The sequence below is a fragment of the Hyla sarda genome, chromosome 9 (assembly GCF_029499605.1).
Source record: "Hyla sarda isolate aHylSar1 chromosome 9, aHylSar1.hap1, whole genome shotgun sequence".
Classification (NCBI taxonomy): Eukaryota; Metazoa; Chordata; class Amphibia; order Anura; family Hylidae; genus Hyla; species Hyla sarda.
In genome coordinates, this window is record NC_079197.1 from 15,895,724 (window position 1) to 15,919,863 (window position 24,140).

The window sequence follows — 24,140 nt, forward strand, 5'->3', positions numbered from 1 at the left end:
CGGTTCCATTGGGGGGTCACAGACCGTGGGTGTATGCTGCTGTCTCTAGGAGGTGTGACTCTATGGTAATAAAAAAAGTCTGCTCCTCCCAGCAGGATATACCTGCCTTCAGGCTCTGAGCTAATCAGTTTTTAAGCTTAGTGTCTGAAGGAGGTGGACATGGTCTGGATTTCTCCAGACCAGGTCTTCTGATTTTTTGATTTCCTAGTATAGGGACGTGTTAGTTTTTTATTCCTTTTTCTTTTCTGTTTTCAGGTGGTGACTCAGGGACTCCGGTTCCCTGTTTCCCCATTGCGAGTAAGGGGGCACAGACATTGCGTATATTGCGCTGTTCACCCCCCCCCCCCCCCCTCACCAACGGTCAGCGCCTGGGTTGCTACCTCATTGGTCCGGGTCCCCCTATTTCCCTTCTCGCCTCGCTCGCGCATAGCAGCCAGGCGTGATGCAGGTAACTAAAGCTGACTGAAGACTTCACTGAAGACTCCATTAGGTAAGTTCTTCTGACTGAGGTAAGTACCCCCCCTTTTTCTCCATAGGTACGGACTCGCTACCTCTGGAGACCCCCTGTTTTTGGCCCACCTTCAGGTTATGGGGCTGGCTTATACAGGGGCTGCACTTTATTCTGGGGGAGCAGTGGCACCTGAGGGGGCATGTAATATGGGGCACTTCACTTTATTGTGTGTGTGTGTGTGCTTGGTGCAACTACATCCTCAGCACCTTATATGCGGCTGTCAGCGGCGGCGCTGTTCGGGCCGGGAGCTCTCAGCGCCGGCTTGCTTTCGCTTTGCCGACAGCGCCTTATAAGCGTCTGAAAGCCGCGGCGCTGCTATGAGCCGGGCGCTTCAGCGCCGGCTTACTTTCACTTTCGCCGGCAGTCTCTGCCGGCGTTTAGACCGCCCCCTCTATTCCCCCGAGCGCATATGCGGCATACATGTGCGCTCGGGACAAGGAGCGGGTGCCATGACAGTTCTTTTTGGCCGGTCTGTAGCTCCGCCCACAGGGCTGGGAGCTCTCAGAGGCGCGAAGCAACCTCCAATCAGCGCCGTGGGCGCGATTTTCAGTGAGAAGGGGTCAGTTAGTTACTGCCTTGCTTCAGGCACGCCCCTCTCTTCCTATTGGCTGGCCTGTTCATTCACTCGAGCTGCACGGAGCGAGTTCTCCTCACTGCAGCTGACGGGACACAGACTAGGGTGAAAAAATTCCTGTCTCCTTTTCTCACATTATGTCCGTACCCAGAGCTGTTCCTCCCTCTAAACAGAAACCTGGAACTTCAGTGACTTACTTTGTCTGTAAGCACTGTAATACCAAGATGTCTGGCTCTGCTGAGCCCACTGGCCCTGCCTGCTCCACTGCTCCCCCAGACCCCCTGGTACCCCCTGATGCCCCTTCGGTCCCGGTGGGTTCAGCCGCTCCACCAGCCTGGGTCTCTTCCCTGACCCAGTATATGGCTGACTTGACCCAAGTCTCCCGTTCGGTGGCTGAGGCCTCCCGGGAAGTGGTGTCCGCCTTGAAGGGGTCTTCCCTGCGCAGGACCTTTGAGAGGGCCCACTCCTCGTCTCCACATACTTCATGCTCCCACAAGCGTACTAGGGGTGCCTCGTCTGCCTCTTCCATTGAGTCTTCAGATAGACTTGAGCGTTCCCCTCGTGGGTCCCGCCCCCCCCCGTCATCTGGGCACAAACGTCGCTCCTCCAGAGGACGATCTCGGAGTCGCCGCTCTGCCACACCAGAGCCGCGTACCCGGTCAGGGTCACCCTCCCTCCAGGACTGCCTCTACTCATTAACATTCCCCTGGTGAACTGGTGGACGAGGCTTCCGAGCCGGCATCTGACTTAGAGGACCGCTCGGACTCAATTGCAACAGTGAACTCATTGTTGACAGCCATAAGAGACACCTTTCACTTGGAGGTCCCAGGATCTTCGGATGTCAATCCAGGAGTATCCTTTCATCGTGCTAAGCCAGCACCTCAAAGGTTCAGCTCTCACGCTGACTTTGACGACATTCTGGAATCTGCATGAAACATCCAGACAAGAGGTTCCCGGGAATCAAGACAATTCAAGAAAGTTATCCATTTGACAAGGACTTTGTCGCTAAGCCGGTTTCCCCTCCCTCAGTGGATCCACCAATCTCCCGGATCTCTAAGGCGACTACACTGCCTCTGGCAGATGCCGCTGCCTTCAAGGATCCCACGGACAAGAAGGTAGAATCCTTAGCGAAGTTTGCTTCTGAAGCAGCTGGCTCTTCTCTTCTTCCCATCTTCGCCTCGACATGGGTGTCCAAGGCTCTGTTGGAGTGGTGCCAAAAGCTCCATCAGGATATCTTAGCGAGATCCCCCCAGAGGATCTATCTGCTCTGGCTCTCCAATGCTCTAAAGCTGGGGACTTTCTGTGCTCAGCTTCCATGCAGTCAGCCCGTTGTTCTGCCTTTGCTGTGGGTCACCTAGCGGCTCTCCGCCGCTCTATGTGGCTTAAAGCTTGGAATGCGGATGCCGCTTCCAAAAGGTCTCTCACGGAGCTTCCCTATACGGGGGGGGGGGCATCTTTTTGGCAAACGCCTTGATGAGATTATCTCGGAGGCAATGGGAGGGAAGTGTTCCTTGTTACCTCAAAATAAGGCTCGCACTACTTCCCAAAGGAAGTCCTTTACCTTTTCGGTCCTTTCGGACCTCTGGCTCCAGCAAACGGTCCGCGCAGGCGCCCTCGCGGGACAAGAAGGCTCCCTCGTTCCGGGCACGCCCGTCTTTTAAGTCGGACTCCAACCGTTCCGGCCGTTTTGTGCCCAAATCAGGCAACCACAAACCCACTTCTGCATGAAGTGAGGCCCCCACCCGCGGTTTCTTCTCGGGTGGGAGGTAGTCTCTTGCTTTTTCGAGACATCTGGACCTCACACATTCAGGACTCTTGGGTCAGGGACATGGTGTCCAACGGTTACCGAATCGAATTTGCCTCCCTTCCGAGGGACCGCATTTTTCGATCCCGGGCTCCCCGGTCTCCTCCTGGTGAAGCAATTTCGAGCGGCTCTCCAGTCTCTGCTTCTCCAGGGGGTTATCGTTCCCGTTCCTCCAGGGGAACGTTTTCGGGGTTTCTATTCAAATCTTTTTGTGGTCCACAAGAAGGACTGTTCTGTGCGACCAATCCTAGACCTCAAGCGTCTCAACCGTCACCTTCTCATCCGCCACTTCCAAATGGAATCTCTCCATTCGGTGGTGGCGTCCCTGGAACAAGGGGAGTTCCTTTCATCGGTGGACATCAAGGATGCCTACCTCCATGTGCCAATATTTCCAGGCCATCATCTGTACCTCCGCTTTGCGGTTCCGGAGGGGCACTTTCGATTCGTAGCCCTCCCCTTCGGTCTAGCCACTGGAGAATCTGGACGTCACTGACTCGCTTCGGGTGGATGGTCAACCGGGACAAGTCAGTCCTCCGTCCTACCCAGTCTCTAACCTTCCTGGGACTTCGATTCGACACGGCCTCTGCCCGAATTTGGCGCTCCGGTCGGGGGTCCACTCCCTTCGGACCCAGGTATCAGTCTCCATCCGCACTTGTATGGAAGTCCTGGGTCGGATGGTGGCAACTATGGAGGCCGTACCCTTTGCCCAATTTCATTACCGCCCTCTTCAACTAACGATTCTCTCTCGATGGAACAGGTCCCCTCTGTCCCTCGATCGTCAGATTGTTCTCCCTAGCAGGGTCCGTCAGTCTCTGCTCTGGTGGCTCCGCTCCCCCTTCTGCTCCAAGGGCGGTCGTTTCTTCCCCTTCATTGGCAGGTTGTTACAACGGATGGCAGCCTGTCGGGCTGGGGCGGTGTGTTCAGGGTTTGGACGGTTCAGGGACTCTTACACTATCTGTTCCCTCCTCTTCCGCTCCTTCCCAGGGTGCTGAGGAAGCTCAAGGCAGAGGACGTCCCGCCATTCTGGTAGCTCCAGATTGGCCCCGAAGGTCGTGGTACGCCGACGTGGTCCGGCTGCTGGACGACGCCCCACTACGCCTTCCACTCCGCCCGGACCTGCTCTCTCATGGACCTCTTTGCCACCCCAATTTAGTCGCTGCATTTGACGGCGTGGCGGTTGAGACCGCAGTTTTGAGGGACCGCGGGTTCTCTTCCAAAGTCATTCACACCATGCTCAAGGCTCGTAAGTCCTCCTCCGCAAGAATTTACCACCGTACTTGGCGGTCTTATTTTCGTTGGTGTGAAGCTCAGGACTTCTCCCCAGTAACCTTCTCGGTTCCCCGTCTTCTCTCCTTTATGCAGTCGGGGTTGGAACTGGGGTTATCTCTCAGTTCGCTTAAAGGTCGGGTTTTGGCCCTTGCTGTTCTTTTCCAGCGCCTTGGCTTCTAATTCTCATGTACGGACCTTCCTTCAAGGAGTGGCGCACGCTGTTCCTCCTTATCGGTCACCCTCTCCCCCTTGGGACTTGAATTTGGTTCTGAGTGCCCTCCAGGGTGCACCCTTTGAGCCCCTTAGAGAGGTGTCTCTCCGCCTCCTTTCTTGTTGCTATCGCCTCCATCCGGAGGGTGTCTGAATTGGCAGCTCTTTCCTGCCGCTCTCCGTTTCTGGTGATCCACAGGACAAGGTTGGTTTTCCGGCCAGATCCTTCCTTTTTGCCTAAGGTGGTCTCGGCCTTTCATCTCAATGAGGACATTGTCCTCCCGTCCTTTCGTCCAGCGCCTTCTCATCCTAAGGAGCGCTTACTACACAAGCTGGATGTAGTTCGGGCTGTTCGGTCTTATCTCTCAATCACTTCTTTGTTTCGTCAGTGTGATTTCTTTTTCGTCCTTACGGAAGGTCGTCGCAAGGGACAACCTGCTTCCAAGGCCACCATTTTTCGGTGGATTCGATCGGCCATTTCGGAAGTCTATCGCTGTAAGGGGAAGATTCCTCCTTTCAGGGTTGTGGCTCATTCTACCCGTTCTTTTGGGGCATCCTGGGCTCTCCAGAACAGAGCCTCGGCCTTGCTGATTTGCAAGGCGGCTATCTGGTCATCTTTGCACACTTTCTCGAGGTTTTACCGAATTTAAACTTTCGCATCGGCTGATGCTAGTCTGGGTCGTAAAGTGTTGCAGGCGGCAGTGGATCGTCCGTCTGCCTGACTGCTTATCTCTTTCTCGAAGGATCCATTGGGGGGCCCAGCTCCCACTCTTTTGGGGATTTTACTTTGGTTCTCTGTCCGAGGGTGTGTTCAGTTATGTTTTTTCTTCTGGTTCTTGGACAGTTTTGGGTTTTTCTTTGACCAGTTGGTCTCCTCCTATTGCTCTGGAACTTAAACTGATTAGCTCAGAGCCCGAAGGCGGGTATATCCTGCTGGGAGGAGCAGACTTTTTTATTACCATAGTGTCACACCTCCTAGAGACAGCAGCATACAACCACGGTCTGTGTCCCCAATGGATCCTTCGAGAAAGATTTTACGGTAAGTAAACAAAAATCTCCTTTTTGGCCATGCCTAATGTTTTGGCTATCTCTCTGATGGGTTTGTTTTGTTTTTTTCAGCCTAATGATGGCTTGCTTCACTAATAGTGACAGCTCTTTGGATCTCATCTTGAGAGTTGACAGCAACATATTCCAAATGCAAATAGCACACTTGAAATGAACTCTGGACCTTTTATCTGCTCATTGTCATTGGGAAAATGAGGGAATAACACACCTGGACATGGAACAGCTGAGAAGCCAATTGTCCCATTACTTTTGGTCCCTTAGCAAGTGGGGTGCACATATGGACACTGTTGTAATTCCTACACCGTTCATCTGATTTGGATGTAAATACCCTCAAATTAAAGCTTACAGTCTGGAGTTAAAGCACATCTTGTTTTTTTTTTCATTTCAAATCCTTTGTGGTGGTGTATAGAGGCAAAAATGTTAGAATTTGGTCAATGTTCCAATATTTATGGACCTGACTGTATTTGTTTCCTACTTACTCAGCCCTTAGGAAATAAGCACCACGAGAAGAATCTTGCAGCTGCTTATCACTTCTCCATGCCGGTTCAATTGATTTAGTTGTGGGGTAACTACAGGAGATCAGCAAGTGTTCTACAGACATCTTGTGTCTGGCAAGCTTAAGTATGGTATTCATATATTTCTTTTTTTTTTTCTTTTCAGGACCACATAATGAAACAAGGCGTAGTCTTCCTGAGGATCTTTCTAGTGCTAAGCAAAACTGCTCCTTTCAGACAGGACATACTCTAGTCTCCACATCCTCAGAAGGCCAGGTTTCTTCCAAAGATACAGAGCCTCTGGTAGTTATCCCTCATGTGTTAAATGGTAGTGAAGTCCTCTCATCTACCATTAATAGCAATGGCTTAGCAGAAAATCAGATTCAGAAAGAGCCTGAATTATATAACAACAATATAGCTGTGATAACAGAAGCTCAGCACCCTGCCATTCTCGCTGGTAGTGATCTGAATGCTCAAGTGGCAAATAGTAGTGGTTCCACAGTGGAGTCTGTTGTCCAACCCACTTCTGGTCCCTTGTCTGCTCAAAATACCACGCTTATGTCTCTTAGTCTTACAAAGTCCGACAGCATCGGACCTTCAGAAGCTCCATACTATCCGCAGACACCTGTCTCTGAAGTGTCGCTTGTGCATTCAACTTCAGTTCAGGAGTCTGACAGCGAAGGTCCCCCAAAAATAGAATATTCTGATAACTGTATCAAAACCCTTGATGAAAAATTGAGAAACCTGTTATATCAAGACAGCTCTGCCAGCTCTTATGCCGACAGCCAGAAGGAGACCCAGAGTACAGAATCCCCCCTTTCATCTTCTGCTGAGGATACCCTGTCTTGTCCTGCCCCTGACGCAGCGAATCCTGACAGTATTCAGGCCACTCCGGAACAGACAGAGCCTGTTGATCCCATTCCCATCAAAGCTGCTGAAGCGGTCATTGCGGTTCCTGGTGAATTAACACCTTCTGTAAGTAATTGATGTCTCAAAGACCTGCCTGAGACATTTCTTTACTGGGAGTGCAAGTTTGCTAGTGTTATTCTCTTTAGTCTCCTATGCTTTTGTTTAACTGGCTGACGGTCTCTTTCTTGCATAATCTGATTGAATGGTAGCTTTATTTTTTTTATTAGACCTGTATTTTGTTTCTGTAAAGAATTGATTTTTGCTTCCTGCTGCAAAAATTTTGGTAATCAAGAATAATCTCATCCACTTCTGAATAGCAGCTCTGAAGTGGAGGAGATGTTGTCTTTAAAATTGATGTCCAACAGTATATGATCAGTGGCAGTACAAGGTACTGCAGCATTATCCTGTAATAGTTAACAGAACTATCCATAGAGTTGTTAATGATGTATAGAGAAATCTGTGTACTGTAACAGGCTGTAGCAGTACAGTGCAGAGCTAACAAATCATAATATTAGTCATGGCAGTAAATGTTGGTACCCCTGACATTTTTTAATAAAGTGTGAAGTATTTCTCACAGAGAAGGATTGCAAGGAACACGTTTTGCCATACACATGTTTATTCCCTTTGTGTGTATTGGAACTAAACCAAAAAAGGAGGAAAAAAAGCCAATTGGACATAATGTCACACCAAACTCCAAAAATGGTCTGTACAAATTTATTGGAACCCTTTCAAAATTGTGGAAAAATAAGATTGTTTCAAGCATGTGATGCTCCTATTAACTCACCTGGGGTAAGTAACAGGTGTGGGCAATATAAAAATCACACCGAAAAGTAGATAAAAAAAGAGAGAAGTTAACTTAGTCGTTGCATTGTGTGTGCTACACTAAGCATGGGCAACAGAAAGAGGAGAAGAGAACTGTCTGAGGACTTGAGAACCAAAATTGTGGAAAAATATCAACAATCTCAAGTCCACCTCCAGAGATCTAGATTTGCCTTTGTCCACTGTGTGCAACATTATCAAGAAGTTTGCAACCCATGGCACTGTAGCTAATCTCCCTGGGCGTGGACAGAAGAGTAAAATTGATGAAAGGTGTCAACGCAGGATAGTTTGGATGGTGGATAAGCAGCCCCAAACAAGTTCCAAAGAGATTCAAGTGGTCCTGCAGGCTCAGGGAGCATCAGTGTCAGTGCGAACTGTCCGTGGACATTTAAATGAAATGAAACTGACAGAGACATAAAAACGCAAGACCACATTTTGCCAAAAAAGAACTTGAGTAAGCCAAAATCTGGGTTTGCGTCTGAGATCTTGAGTCTTCCAGCAGGACAAAGACCCCAAACATACGTCAAAATGCACCCAGAAATGGATGGCAACAAAGCGCTGGAGAGTTCTGAAGTGGCCAGCAATGAGTCCAGATCTAAATCCCATTGAACACCTGTGGAGAGATCTTAAAATTGCCTGGAGCAGTTTGCAAAGGAAGAGTGGTCCAACATTCCGGCAGAGAGGTGTAAGAAGCTTATTGATGGTTATAGGAAGTGACTTCAGTTATTTTTTCCAAAGGGTGTGCAACCAAATATTAAGTTAAGGGTGCCAATAATTTTGTCCAGACCGTTTTTGGAGTTTGGGGTGACATTATGTCCAATTTTCTTTTTTCCTCCCTTTTTTGGTTTAGTTCCAATACACGCAAAGGGAATAAACATGTTTATAGCAGAACATGTGTTACTGCAATCCTTTTCTGTGAGAAATACTTAATTTTCTTGAAAAATTTCAGGGGTGCCATCATTTACGGCCATGACTGTATAGTATACCATTGGTCTGTACGAGCAACCGAATGATTGCTTATACCAGTTCCCTATAAAATTTTTATACATTTTAAAATTAATAAAAGTTAACAGTAGATTTTTTTTTTTTTTGTACTGACCGTAAAAAAGTTTTCTCGTAGCCTTTATTGGGGGACACCTTATTGATGGGTATATGCTCTTGCCACTAGGAGGCGCTGACACTAGGAAAAAAAAGTTGGCTTCTCCCCGGCAGGATATACCCGCCCACCTTCATTGAAGTAATCAGTTTTGTCACAAAGCTGTAGGAGAAGCCAACAAAGAAATATTTCCGAAGGACCCTAGAAAGGAATCCCGGGTATACAACCCAAGAACCGGAAAAAAGATGAAGAAATGGGTGGGTGCAGTGTCCCCCAATGAAGGCTACGAGAGAGAGACTTTACGGTGAATGCCAAAAAAAAATCTCCTTTTCTCGGTCACTCTTCATTGGGGGATACCTTACTGATGGGACGTACAAAAGTAGTCCCCTAGGGTGGGAAAAACCACCAGAGAAAAGGAATCGGTCCCGAGACCGAACTCGCTTGTCCACATGGCCTGTGTGCGAGACCAAAGGTTAGATTCAAACTAGGACCAGAAATTGAGCTCCCGGAAGATCCCCGTCCATGGAGACAGACTAGGACGCCGAGGAAGGGACTTTCTTCTGTAGAGACCCAAGGCACCTGGTCCATATAGAGAGACAAGAAAAGGCAGAAGAAAATGGCACTGCAGAGCAATAGGAACCAGCTTAACATGTCGGACAATAAACAACCAGTATACCAAATGCTGCTGTTTCTGGGAAACTGGGGCGGTGCGGCTTCAACAGCAATATAGAAGATGTAAAATTCAATATGAAGAGACGAAAAGAATCGCACTTGACACATACGTAGTCCCGAAATTCCAAAGCAGCACGTATAGGAATGGCAATTCCATGAAGCGGGGAGTGGTTGGCAACTAGTTTCACATCAGGCGACGCTTCTTCCGGCCAGGTGTGTGACGCACTCCTGTATGTGCTGCTTCACCTCTGAAAGAAATAAACGTTTTGGAATTTCGGGACTACGTATGTGGTGAGTGCGATTCTTTTTGTCTCTTCCTATGAAAGAGACAAGAAAAGGTCGACCAGGAAGCCAGATGGGCCGGAACCATCCCAGAAGCAGATAGGAAACCACCCCCAGGAACCCAGCTGGGAGCGCAGTGTATGTCTGAGCAGAAGTCTAGCACCGGAGGTGGAGACCAGAAACCACAGGAAAAAAAGACAGAAATCTGCTCTGGAGAGGTCTGGTGCATGAGAACAAAGAACTGAATAGCTGCAGACCCAAAAACTCCTGTCCCAAGGGCCCGTCATGAGCACCCAGAAGGCAACAATAGCCGGACTGGTGGAATCCGGATAACCAGAACGCCCTCTAACTCGGGTGGACATGGACCCCGAAGGAAGAAGGGAGCAGAACACCCTGAAAAGGGGGCATCCTGAATACCAGAGAGACCGACATGGAAACTGGAGATTTCAGTCACCTGGAAGACCCCTGAAGAGTAAGGAAAACAGACGTCCGTGAAAAAACTCTCCGGACGACAACATTCCTTGTCGAAACATGAAGAAGTGAAGTGGAGTACAGAAAACCCGCCCACCAAATGGGATCGCTGAGGAGTCTGGGCCGGATCACTACACATGCCCGAGAACTCAACCATCACAAAGACCCAAAGCCCCCTGAAAAGAAGGCATGCCACAGCATCCTAGGACGGAGTTCAAGCCAAGGACTAACCGGTCTTGGATCCCAAGAGTCTAAGTGGACCAGAACACTCCGAAGAAACATCCCGCCAGAACGGGAACTGAGGGGGAACCTAAGATGTCTTCAGCCAGCTTTTAGTCACCTGCATCATGTCATGCTGAGACAGACAGGACGAGCAGGGAAGATAGGGGGACCCGGACCCTAGGTGCAACCCCAGGTGCTGGCCATTAGCAGGAAGGGGTTAATGGTGCATACTTTATGCCCTGTGCCCCTTAGCCGCATATGGGGGAACAGGTAGTGCCATGCTCATGAACCCCCACCTGAAAAAAGGAAACAAAAGCAAGTAAAGAATCTAAACAGTCCTTATTAGAAAATAATTAAAAAAAAAAAAAAAAAAAAAAAAAAAAAAAACAGGTCTGGGGAGCACCTAATTGCCTCACTGCAGGTGGGCAGGTATGTCCTGCCAGGGAGGAGCCGACTTTTTTTTTTCCTAGTGTCAGCTTCTCCTAGTGGCAAGAGCATATACCCATCAGTAAAGTGTCTCCCAATGAAGAGCAACCAAGAAAATATATTTAAATTTTTTTTTATTATAAAATATATAATAAAATATAATATGAATATAACATATGCCAGAATTGCAGATTTTTTGGTCACAATATATGACTCACAGAAGATAACATTTACGTTTTACCATAAAGCACAATTCCACCCTACAAAATTTTTTCAAATTCTATTTTTTGTTTTTTTTGTTTCACAATACATTTTATGGTATATGTAAGGTGTGACTACTAAAGACAGTCCCACAAAAAACAAGCTCACAGATGACTGTATAAATGAAATATTTTAAGAGATATGGCATAAGAAGGATCAGAAGCTAAGGAGATAAAGTTGTAAATGCCGAAATGAAAATTGGTTGCATTATTAAGGGGTTTAGGGGAAAATCTAGTTTAGAAAAACGTATCTCTTATCCACAGTATAGGGAATAACTGTCTGATTCTAGGAGGTCCCAATGTTTTACAAAACTGTAGGTGCCTATTTAAAGAGACTGCAGCATTCTTGTGCACTGTGGCATCTTCTATTTGCCGATCGGCAGGAGATGCTGGGAGTCAGACCCAAAAAGGGAATTTGCTTTTAAAAATGTTACCTCAAACTATTTCTAGTAGTATTCACATTGGGGGTTTCTTTTTCATCATGTCCAGGAAAGCTCTGAAGACGCCTGGCATCCTGGAAGTTCTTCTCATGCCTGCACCAAACGTTCTATGGGCACTGGAGCCGCGCATCTACAGACAGGAGGTGGATATTTTGGCCTAAGCTTTACTTGTCCTAGTCTCAAAAACCCCATTAGCAAGAAACCGTGGGCTCGCAAATTAAAAAGCTGGGCATGCAGGTTGCGGCATTCCAACAGCTTATTCAAGAGGTCAAGAGTCCGCCAAGGTAGTGTTGCTTACAGTTAGGCCCGTACATAGGAACATCCCTTTTGGTTATTTCCGTACGTATATATTTCTTTTTAGTGAGTTGGTTTTTTATTTAATTTTTTTTCATCCTTAGAAATGTTCCCTCACGTTTCTTGCACTTTCACTTTTTTTCCTTTCTTTTTTTGTTATTGTGTTTGTTTAGCAGTGTCTTTAATGACACGTTGTAAGAGCATCGGACTATCATTGCTTTATGTCTTTCATGTGAACCACTGGTTTTTGCCTGAGCATGGCAACATGTATTTTAGCTGGAGCCCGCACGTACCGTTTTATTCCTTTGCCCCTCCTTCACTTTTGTAGTAGGATACCAGGTCTTCACACTTTACTAATTTAACAAACTCCTGAGATTTTTTCTTTTTTTTTTTTTTTCTTTTTTTTCTTTTGATTAGCTGATGATGATGGTGTGAGACGAGAAGTACCTGACGCTACGCAAATGGTGGTAGAAGCACTGGCTGAATGTGCCTTGTCCGAGGGATCCTCATCAGGTAGCAGTGCCTTCAAACGTGGACGTTTTCAGGTGTGTGTGTTTCATAGGGAATAAAGAGATTGTATGGATTATTTTAAATAAAAAATTGTCTACTTTTTTATTTTTTTTAGAAACTCTTGTCTATAGGCTGTGTTTCTGACATTTTGGATCTGTCCCATTATGTAAGAACAGTGGTGTGAATATTGTGCATTCACACAGCATCCCTGTTATAGCATACTTATACTCACAAGCAAATTGCGTAAGATTTTTAAGACAACCTCTCCTTTATTTTTTGTTTACTTTTAATATTGTTGGGAAAAAGTTTCAGGGACTTTTCTTGATCGGCTGCATTGGGGGACACAGACCGTTGGTATATGCTGCTGCCACTGGGAGACTGACACTAGGCAACAAGAAAAGTCAGCCCCTCCCAGCAGGATATACCCGCCCACAGGCACCTGAGCTAAACAGTTCTACCTTAGTATCAGTAGGAGGCAGACACAGGTCTGGAGTTCTCCAGACCTGGTAGCTTATTTTTCTTATTTTTGAGTTTAGGGATGTATAGTTAGAATGGTCTCTTCCTTTTATTTCTCTCTTTTTAGGTGGGGTTTTCCCCATTTGCAAAGAAGGGGCACAGGCATAGAGTCATGCACTGTCAACCCCTTCTTGCCACCGGTCAGTACCTGGGGTTGTACCACTGGGTCTGGGTCCCTGCTCGTCTCGCTATTTCAGCCCGGCATAATGCAGGTGTTAACTAGCTGACTGAAGACTTCATTAAGTTTTCTAAGGACAAGGTGAGTATTTATCTCCCTTTATTTTCAGGTTTCTAGCCCTTCTCAGGATTCTAAACCTCTGTAGCACCCATATTTGAAGCCCACGCCTTTTTATTCACTCTGGGGACAGTCTCCTGCTCGGCCATTCTGAATATTGAGGATAGAAACAGTGGTGCAGGACATTTTAATATGTGTTTTTACTTCATTAAGGGCATTTTCACAGCTCTGCTCGGCACCTGCTGACAGCTCTCCTCTCGGTTGCACTTTCCTTAGTATACAGAGCATTCAGGGTTTTTCTCCTCACTGAGTTTAGCTCCGCCCACTCCCCACTGGCAGGGATTCCGACCTAATAGTGCTTCAGCGTGCGCATTGGGTGGGTTTGGTTAACTAATTTTGAACCAATGAGGGCCTGGCTGGTGCTGGTTCTGCCCCATCCTTCTCATTGGTCTAGCACCCCCCCTTCCTCCCTCTGGCTTTTATTTACACATCCTGCTTCTTCTCTTCCTGAGGGACACTGGGTGAGACTGCTCCATTTCTACTTTTGCTTGCACTATGTCCGAACCCAGAACTAAACGCCCCCCCCCCCCCCCCCAGACATGGCCCTGCGGCCCTGGTCACCTATTACGCCTGTGTGGGCTGCAAAACTAAAATGAATTGTTGTTCTGCTGAACCCACTTGTCCTTCCTGCACCACTGCGCGCCCCGACCCTCCTGGTATATCTTCCCAGGACTTTCCACCAGAACCTGTGGGCTCTGCTCTCCCTCTGGAATTGGTGTCTTCCCTCTCCCAGTCTTTTTCCAACCTGGAGCAGGTCTCCCGTTCTGTGGTGACTGCATTGGAGAGGTCTTCCTTACGCCAGCCCTCCAGAGAGGCTCACTCTCCTTCTCCTTATGTTAGGCTCTCTCACAAGTGCCCTAGGGGTTTCTCCTCTGGCTCATCTCCAGAGTCTGCAAGCCGGAATAGGCGCTGTCCTCATAGGTCTTGCTCCTCTTCCCCGACACCCCGAAAACGCCCCTCTAAGGGCCACTCTCCTGGTCGCTGTCCTAGGTCTCCAGATCTGTGTACCAGGTCTGTTTTGCCTTCATTCAAGGCTGCCTCATCCTGCTTCCACTCTCCTGGGGAACTGGAAGATGAATCGTCAGGTTCTGCCTCTGACTCAGAGAACCGAACAAGCACGTCCAACATGGTGGACAACTTGGTCTCGGCCATCAGGGACACCTTTCACCTAGAGGACCCAGGAACTTCGGACCCAGCTCCAGAACAGAAGTTTCCTTTCACCGCTCCCGTCCCTCTCCTAAGGTTTTCAGCTCTCATGCTGAATTTGACATCTTACTGGAAATAGCATTGAAGCATCCTGACAAGCGCTTTCAAGGGACTAAGAAGGTTCAGGCACAGTTTCCTTTTTGCCCAGGACCTCATTGCAAGATGGACATCTCCACCAATAGTTTGTCAAAAGCGACTACTCTGCCTTTGGCGGATTCAACATCCGTTAAGCACCCGGCGGACAAGAGGATTGAAAATCTGGCAAAATTCGCCATTGAAGCAGCAGGTTCATCTTTACTTCCTACCTTCGCTTCTGCTTGGGCGTCAAAATCCCTTTCTTTCTGGGCTTCTCAACTCCACCAGGGCATTTTGTTCGGGCCCCTTCAGAAGATTTGGCGGATCTTGCACTTCAACTCTCCAATGCTGGGAGACTATTTGTGCTCTGCTTCTATGCAGTCGGCCCGTTGTACGGCTTTTGCCACAGGTAATCTACTGGCACTTCGTCGTCCCATGTGGCTAAAGGCCTGGGACTCTGAGGCCGCTTCCAAAAAATCTCTCACTGAGCTTCCTTTTATCCTCGGTGGATATCAGAGATGCCTACCTCCACATCCCCATTTTCCAGTACATCAGCGTGATCTTCGCTTTGCTGTTCCAGAGGGCCATTTTCAGTTTGTGGCCCTTCCCTTTGGACTTGCAACAGCTCCAAGGGTCTTCAACAAGGTCCTGGCGGTAGTGATCGCCATCCTGCGAGCATGGGGTGTGTCCATAATCCCCTACCTGGACAACCTCCTGGTCAAGGCTCTAACCAGGGCCCAGAATCAAGAGAGTCTCCGTCTCACTCTTCAGACCTTGTCTCGTTTCGGCTGGGTGGGCAATAAGGGAAAAGTCCAACCTGACTCCCACCCAGTCTCTAATCTTCCTGGGACTACAGTTCAACACGGCGACCGCCCGTATTCAGCTTGCACTGGACGAGCGCCTTGCTCTATTATCAGGTGTTTGGATTCTCCAACGTCCTGTTCCAGTTTTCATTGGGTTCTGCATGGAAGTCCTGGGTCGGATGGTGGCGGCCATGGAAGCCGTTCCTTTCGCCCAGTTTCATTATCGCCCTCTTCAAATTTCTCCGCTATCCCTTGATCGCAGGATCATTCTTCCTTCCAGGACTCTCCAGTCCCTCCTGTGGTGGCTTCGGTCCCCTCTTCTTTGTCAGGGGCGATCCTTTCTGCCCCTCCAGTGGCAGGTCTTCACGATGGATGCCAATCTCAGCGATTGGGGAGGAGTCTTCAGGGACTGGATGTCCAGGGGCCTTTGGTCCTCCCTGAACTGAAGATTGTGCACTTTTTATGGTGCACAGGTAATAGGGATATTTCAGCGCTGTCCACAACCAAGTTAAATGTATTTATTTTTTTACATGTAACGCGTTTCAAGGACGCTCCGTCCTCTTCCTCAGAGGAAGAGGACGGAGCGTCCTTGAAACGCGTTACATGTAAAAAAATAAATACTTTTACCATTTACCTTGGCTGTGTACCTCGCTGAAATATCCCTATTACCTGTGCACCATAAAAAGTGCACAATCTTCAGTTCACGTTCCCTATGCCTAGCCGAGGGCGGGATAAGCTGCAGTCCTAGGTGGATGTCCAGGTGGAGTTTCCATCCCAACCTTCCGAAAGGATTATATGCCTGCTAGAGTGTTGTGCCTCTATAGCACAACACCATCTGGTGAGTCTCTCTATTGTTAGGGGCTCACCTTCTTTTGTTTATTGTCCTTCACAGTGGAGCGCTTTTCCATCCTTTTTATTTCAGTTTTTCGTCCTCCCTGGAAGCGCTTCTCCCCATCAACATCCTGGAACTCAGGGCAATCTACCTTTGCCTCCACCATTGGGAGCGCCTTCTCCAGAACAGTCCTGTTCAAGTCCAGTTGGACAACGCCACAGCTGTGGCGTATGTCAATCGCCAGGGCAGCATATGCAGCTCAGCGGCGATGGCCAATGTCTCAAAGATCCTTCTCTGGGGGGAGCTCAGAGTTCCCTCCATCTTGGCAAACCACATAACAGGGTGAAAAATTGGGAAGTGGACTTTCTCAGTCGCTCCTCAGCCAACCTCGAAAAGTGGTCTCTTCATCCAGAGGTGTTTGCGGAAATCTGCAACTTCTGGGGCACCCCGGACGTGGACCTGTTTGCGTCCAGCCACAACCAGAAAATTCCCCGCTTTGTGGCGAAGTCCCGGGATCCCTTGGCACTAGCCCTGGACGCCCTGGTAATTCCCTGGTTACACTTCGCCCTCCCCTATCTCTTCCCTCCTCTTCCTTTCCTTCCCAGGGTCCTGAGGAAGCTCAAGCGGAGGGCGTTCCCACCATTCTCCTGGCTCCGAACTGGCGCAGGTGGGCATGGTACGCCGATGTGGTTCGTCTAGTGGACGACGTGCCACTGCGCCTCTGTTTGTCCCGACCTGCTCTCTCAGGGTCCCCATTGCCACCCCAATTTACAGTCGCTGCATTTTATGGCGTGTCGGTTGAGACCACGGTTCTGAAAGCCAGGCGGTTCTCTCCCCAAGTAGTTCACACTATGATCAGGGCACGCAAGCAGTCCTCTGCAAAAATTTACCACCGTACTTGGCGGTCTTATTTTCATTGGTGTGAATCTCACTCCTTTTCTCCAGTTACATTCTCTCTCATACGACTTCTTTCCTTTTTACAGTTGGGGCTGGACAAATGTTTTGCTCTTAGTTCCTTTTATGGGACTTTTATAAGTTTTGTCTCTCTCCATTCTTTCAGCGTCCCCTGGCATCCGATCCTCACATCTGGACATTTCTACAAGGTGCGGCTCATGCGGTCACTTCCATTAGGAGGGTTTTGGAGCTGGCAGCCCTCTCCTGCCTTTCTCCCTACCTGGTCTTACACCAGGACAACGTTGTTTTTCGTCCGGTTCCGTCCTTTTTACCTAAGGTGGTAGCCACCTTTCACCTAAATGCGGACATCGTCCTTCCGTCTTTTTGTCCTGCTCAGTCTCATCCCAGGGAACATTTGCTCCATGGGCTTAATGTTGTGACTCTTTGTGCTTATGGAGGGTCATCGTAAGGGGCTTCCTGCTTCGAAGGCAACCATTTCATGGTGGATCTGTTCTGCCATTTTGGAAGCTTACCGCTGAAAGGGGAAGACTCCTCCTTTCAGGGTCTCAGCTCATTGCACTCGTTCTGTCAGAGCCTCCTTGGCTTTCTGCAACAGGGCATCAGCCTTGCAAATTTGTAAGGCGGCCATCTGGTCGTCTTTACACACTTTTACGAAAATCTACTAGATACATACCTTTGCACCTGCTGATGCTAGTCTGGGTCGCAAGGTGTTGCAGGTGGCTGTGGTCCAGCCATCCATCTAAGTTGAAAATCTTTTACCCACCCCGGGGACTGCTTTTGTATGTCCCACGGTCTGTGTCCCCCAATGGAGCCGATTGCGAAAAGTAGATTTTTATGCTTACCGTAAAATCTTTCTCGGAGGATCCGTTGGGGGGACACAGCACCCACTGGTGTTCCTGGTTTGGTTACCTGTCCGAAGGTGTTCTCAGTAAATTTTTATTCTGTGGTTTCCTCGGACAGTTACTGTTTGTTTTTTTTCTTGCCTGTACTCTCTTACTGCTCTGGGACTAAACTGATTAGCTCAGGTGCCTGTGGGTGGGTATACCCTGCTGGGAGGGGCCGACTTTTCTTGCTGCCTAATGTCAAGCCTCCTAGTGGCAGCAGCATATACCCATGGTCTATGTCCCCCAATGGATCCTCCTAGAAAGATTTTACGGTAAGCATAAAAAGCTACTTATTAAAGCATTTTGGGGTTGGCTTTACATAAGATGGCATCATTTGTGCACCAACTAGAAGGTTTTTTTTTTTCTATTTTTGGGCTCATGTTATTTTTATTTTTTGTGGGACAAGTTGTACTTTTCATTGGTGCACGTTATTTTTACCATCTATATGAAGGCTTAATTGGAAAAAAAATAAAAAATTACCTACATGTCAGTCATGTGTCAGGAAGGCATTAATAATCTTAGTTAACTCCTTCGTGACTCATGACACTTCTAATCTGCCACGGTGCCGCTAAGGGTGTATGGAACAGGCTCCTGACTTGGCCCAGCTGCATACCCGGCAACCCGTAGCTTATTTCAGTAGCTGAGGGCTGCCGCTAATAGTCTCCATGTGATGTTTGCCGTGAGTGCTGCTATTAACACTTTAGATGCCGCTGTCAAAGTTGGCAGCGGCATTTAAATGCATATTAAAGTAATTGGTGCTGCAGTTGGTTGGATATCCTGGCCACTGCGCTATTGCAGCTAGGAGATCAATTGCCCCAGCAGCTGGAGTGATTACCTGAGCCACCGTGACTTCTGATCTGCTCCTATTGATAGGGCATGTCTGTGGCAAGCTCTACCAATAGAGTGCAGATTTAATGGATCAATGCAGAACTCCTATAGTGTTAACCCTTTCCATAATAAAATTTAGAGAGGGTACTGGTTAGTGATCGACCGATAATCACGATTTTGGACATTACCTGTATCGGCAATTACCTTGCCGATATGCCGATAATGCCCCCCCCGGCCATAGACGACAGTCACCGCAGCTGCCGCATTGCCTCCCCCTTCCTCTGCCCACATACCGCCACCGCTGCTCCATCACCTCCCCCCATCCTCTGGCCACATGCCGCTGCCACATACCATCCCAGGTGTTATAATTACATGTTCCTGGGGGTCAGCGATCCTTCTGGCTCCTGCGCTGTTGCTGTGCGCTGCGTAATGACGAGTGACGTCCCCAACGCGACGTCCCCGTCGGTGCGCCTGCCGCCGACGGAGCCAGAAGGATCGCGGACCCCAGGAACAGGTAATTATAACACTGGGGATGGGGGAGGCGATGGGGCGGCGGTGGTATGTGGGCAGAGGATGGGGGTGTGGCAGCAGTATGCGGGCAGAGGATGGGGGGGGGGCGGCGATGGGATAACTGTGTTGGGTAGACTCAGGACCCCAGGACAGGCAGGGGGAGAGAAGTGGGCGGCGGCGGGGGGGGGGGGGGAGAGTTTGAAATAGCCGATAACTTATACCGGTATAAGTTATCGGCTGGAAAGGTGATTATCGGTATCGGCCCTAAAAAAAGATATCTGTCGATCCCTAGTACTGGTTTCAGGTGAAACATTAGAAGCATTAAATTCTTTAGCTAAAAAGGACTAAGGGGTTTTTACTTTTTCTCTTTGTTTTCACCTGAAACCTTCTTAATGACCCTTGGTATCTTTATCCTTTTTGTTCATTATTTGCAGGTTGTCACAGTTCCACAACAAGAGCAGACCGTTGCTGCTGAATCCCCCACTATTCCTTCAACATCCTTGCAGTCAGAAAAGGCCATTTCTGCAGATGAGACAGAGTCTGCTGTCACCAAAGCTGAGGAGACTCCCCAGTCTGCCAGCACAACATGTGAGACAGATGCATCTTCCCTTACCCCTGATCGGGAGCTCGAGGAAACCTCTGCCACAGGCAGCAGTGCTCCATCTAATTCAGCAGTGTGGATGAAAGATATCAAGAAACAAAGCAGTTTTACAAAGCAGCCTAGTAGTGACTCTGAAATGTCTACAGCCCATGGTAGAGCCCAGAATTTTAAACCACATGAGGCTTTGGAGAACTGCGTTGGTGAAAAGGCCTACATGCAAAAACAGAACTCCCTTCTCTATTCTCCATCTTCTCCCATGAGTAGCGATGATGAATCAGAATTGGAGGATGAGGATTTAAAGGTGGAACTTCAGAAACTTCGTGAAAAGTGAGTGTACACGGTTATGTATGAATATATGAATAAATGAAATATATAATGCATGCACTAAAATACACAAAAGGCAGAGATCATTCTGTCAGGTAAAGTATATGCTAAACAGAAAGGAACTCTAAACCTAAAAATACATGTAGAAGGGACATAACCTTTCTATAGTGTATATCAACCTGTTATCAACAATATCAACAATTTTTTTGAAATTATGAAAACATGGTACTTCTGATCTCTTCCATTTCTGTGGGGCAGAGAGGACAGTGTTTATTGATCATGGTAGAGCTTACCATTCATTGTCTTCACTTTTAAACAGAACAATAAGCAAATGCTCCATCTCCATTCGTCTTTAGGTGGCCATACATTTTCATAACTTCCTCTGTAGGAGGAGTTTGGAAGATCTGACAGTTCTCCAACCTCCTTTATACACATGAATATTCAGCACTGCTCAACATTCATCTTCCATGGGGAGATGTGGAATAAACTTGAGCTCTGGCAAAAGCTTATTTCTCCCAGAACTATATGGTTTGGGTGGTGAAAATCCATCATGCCTGAACCTTCTCTTCAATGACATGTAAAATCAATGGAAAGTCTGGAGGCCGCCCTACCCCTAAGATAGTCGACCATACTCGCTGACTTTAGTATAATGTGTATGAACACCTTTACACAAAAAATGTAAGGAAGAGAGAGGTAAATGTTCTCAGAGACCTAGAATAACTTCTTTTGAATTTCCCTGTTTTGATATAAGACCAGAAGGATCAAAGAAGAAAGGGGAGATGAGGGATTTTTCTCGGTCGCTTTTCATTGGGGGACACCTAACTGATGGGTATGTGCTCTTGCCACTAGGAGGTGCTGACTTTAGGAAGAAAAGTCTGCTCCTCCCTGGCAGGATATTCCCGCCCACTGGAAGTGAGGTAATCAGTTTTAGCTAGTGACAGCAGGAGGCAAAACACTGGTCTGGGAGCTCTCCAGACCTGGTCTTTTTTTTTATTTTTATTATTATTATTTTCTAGTAAGGACTGTTTAGTTAGGTTCTTTACTCCCTTTTGCTTCCTTTTTTCAAGTGGGAGTTCAGGAGCATGGCGCTACCTGTTCCACCATATGCGGCTAAGGGGCACACGGGGCATTAAGGAATGCACAGTTAAACCCTTCCCGCCAACAGCCAGCGGCTGGGGTTGCACCTAGGGTCCGGGTCCCCCTATCTTCCCTGCTCGTCCTGTCTGTCGCAGCATGTGATGCAGGTGACTTAAAAGCTGTCTGAAGACATCTTATTTATTTATTTATATAGCGCCTACAGATTCCGCAGTGCTTGAGGTGAGTATATCCCCCCCCCCCCTCCCTTTCTCTTACAGTGGGACTCTGTCCTTTATTGGGATATTATGTTGGGGGTTCCCTTGGGGGGGGGGGGGTGGGTTGGATGGGTTGTGTTTCCCTACTGGGGGGTCTGCAGCGCACAGAGGGCTCAGCCGGCGGGAGCCCATGGCCCTGGCAGCACTGGTCCGCCCTTCCTTTTGCCCTGAGCTAGCGCGCCCCAGGAGGCCAGACTGGGCCTCCTCTCCATTTTTCAAGGGATATGGTGGGACGTGACTCCGCCCTTCTTCTCCCCCTTAGAGCGCGGACCAGGAGGCCACCACCTCTCCCGGTTCACGCGTCACACACATTATGCCTGTAACCGTAGGGCTTACCCGCAGATCTATAGTGGGTGCCTCCACTGGCATATAGCTCTGTCCCTCCACTGGGATTTAGCACTGCCCCTCCACCGGCATTTAGCACCGCCGCTCCTTCCTTGCTTGGGTTGGCGGCTCTCCGTTACCCTGGGTTTGGTCTGCTCTTGTCCCCTGGCCTCGGAGTTGTGCACTTCTTAGCAGGTGCTTCTAAGCGCGCTGATCCATACTTCGCCACTCAAGGCCGCAGCATGAATATTCCTGCATTAGGGACATTGTCTGGGCTTCCTAGCCCATTCTACCTTGGGGATCATCAAGTGATTTTTAGCGCAAGGTGCCTTATACCCCGTACTTACTTTATGGTGTGAATTAAAAAAATATATATCTATATCTATCCTATCTATCTATCTATCCATCTATCTATATATAGATTAGTTAGGAGTAGCCCTATTAGTCCAGTGATGCAAAAAGCAAAATCATCGGTAGTTGCAGTATCTTGTAATACCTTTTTTATTGGACTAACAAGATTTTGTAGAGACAAGCTTTCAGGATTCCTCCCTTTATCAAGTCATAAGCATTTCTGAGCTCACAAGGAGAAAACACTGGTTCTATCTCACAAAATATGCAGGGGTTAAAACAACATTAGTGGAGAATGGACATTAAGTTGGGCCATAAATTGTATAGCAATAGGACGATAGATACAGATAAGGATGAGGAGGGAGGGGGGGAGCTGGAGAGCAGAGGTGAGAATAGTGGTTACGCTGGACAGACAATTTTACTATAGAGCCATAGACTGAAGATAAGACTAGACAGGGGTGTGATGGTGTTAGAGCAGGGAGAGGGTAGAGAGTTTAGCAAAGGTTATAGGAAATTTTGATAATGGGATAAGAAGCTTAAATCCACATTAAGTCCTCTGTTCTTGGAGTCATAAAGAACTATCAAACCTCATCACGCATACCACTGGTAGCCACATACAATCCCACCCTTGAGGAAATACGCAAAATCATCAAGGACCTGCAGCCAATACTAGCAGAAGATGAGGTGTTAAAGCAAATCTTTCCTGAACCACCCATCTTGGCCTTCAGACAACCACCCAACTTAAAACAAAAGCTGGTCAATAGGAAACTACCCACAGACACATCAGATACAGACAATGGGACCAAACCCTGCGCCAAACCGCGCTGTAAACTCTGTCAACACATCTGCACAAATTCTGAGGCCTCCCACAACAACAAGACATACAGCATCAAGGGACAATACTCATGCACCACAGAGAATGTAGTCTACATGATACAATGCACCAAGTGTGACCTGGGATGTTACATTGGTGAGACCAGTCAGCCACTCAATAGAAGGATGAACCTCCACAGATCGTCCATCAACAACCATAGAGAAAAGGACTATTGCACCCCAGTTGGACATCACTTCACTCAAACAGGTCACTCCCTACAGGACCTCAAAATCAAGATCCTGAAAGGAAACTTCAAGAACACCCAGGAAAGAAAGACATTTGAAGCCAAAATGATAGTTCTTTATGACTCCAAGAACAGAGGACTTAATGTGGATTTAAGCTTCTTATCCCATTATCAAAATTTCCTATAACCTTTGCTAAACTCTCTACCCTCTCCCTGCTCTAACACCATCACACTCCTGTCTAGTCTTATCTTCAGTCTATGGCTCTATAGTAAAATTGTCTGTCCAGCATAACCACTATTCTCACCTCTGCTCTCCAGCCCCCCCCCCCCCCCCCTCCTCATCCTTATCTGTATCTATCGTCCTATTGCTATACAATTTATGGCCCAACTTAATGTCCATTCTCCACTAATGTTGTTTTAACCCCTGCATATTTTGTGAGATAGAACCTGTGTTTTCTCCTTGTGAGCTCAGAAATGCTTATGACTTGATAAAGGGAGGAATCCCGAAAGCTTGTCTCTACAAAATCTTGTTAGTCCAATAAAAAAGGTATTACAAGATACTGCAACTACCGATGATTTTGCTATATATATATAGATAGATAGAGATAGATATAGAGATAGATATAGAGATAGATATAGAGATAGAGATAGAGATAGAGATAGATAGATAGAGATAGATAGATAGAGATAGATAGATAGAGATAGATAGATAGAGATAGATAGATAGAGATAGATAGATAGAGATAGATAGATAGAGATAGATAGATAGAGATAGATAGATAGAGATAGATAGATAGAGATAGATAGATAGAGATAGATAGATAGAGATAGATAGATAGAGATAGATAGATAGAGATAGATAGATAGAGATAGATAGATAGATAGATAGATAGATAGAGATAGATAGATAGATAGATAGAGATAGATATGTATAGATATGT

The 24,140-nt window shown here is 47.6% G+C and overlaps 1 protein-coding gene across 5 annotated transcripts in view; it reads left to right on the top strand.

Moving 5' to 3' along the window:
- WNK3 (WNK lysine deficient protein kinase 3) overlaps window positions 1–24,140 on the top strand; it is a 133,578-nt gene that overhangs the window by 96,111 nt on the left and 13,327 nt on the right. For 4 of the 5 annotated variants that reach the window (XM_056540436.1, XM_056540434.1, XM_056540432.1 and 1 more), the window contains 4 exons: window positions 6,094–6,902; window positions 11,574–11,667; window positions 12,236–12,363; window positions 19,627–20,120. In XM_056540436.1, the coding sequence (XP_056396411.1) occupies window positions 6,094–6,902; window positions 11,574–11,667; window positions 12,236–12,363; window positions 19,627–20,120 (1,525 nt within the window). The remainder of the gene's footprint in view (window positions 1–6,093; window positions 6,903–11,573; window positions 11,668–12,235; window positions 12,364–19,626; window positions 20,121–24,140) is intronic. The other variant, XM_056540437.1, reaches the window with a different exon arrangement.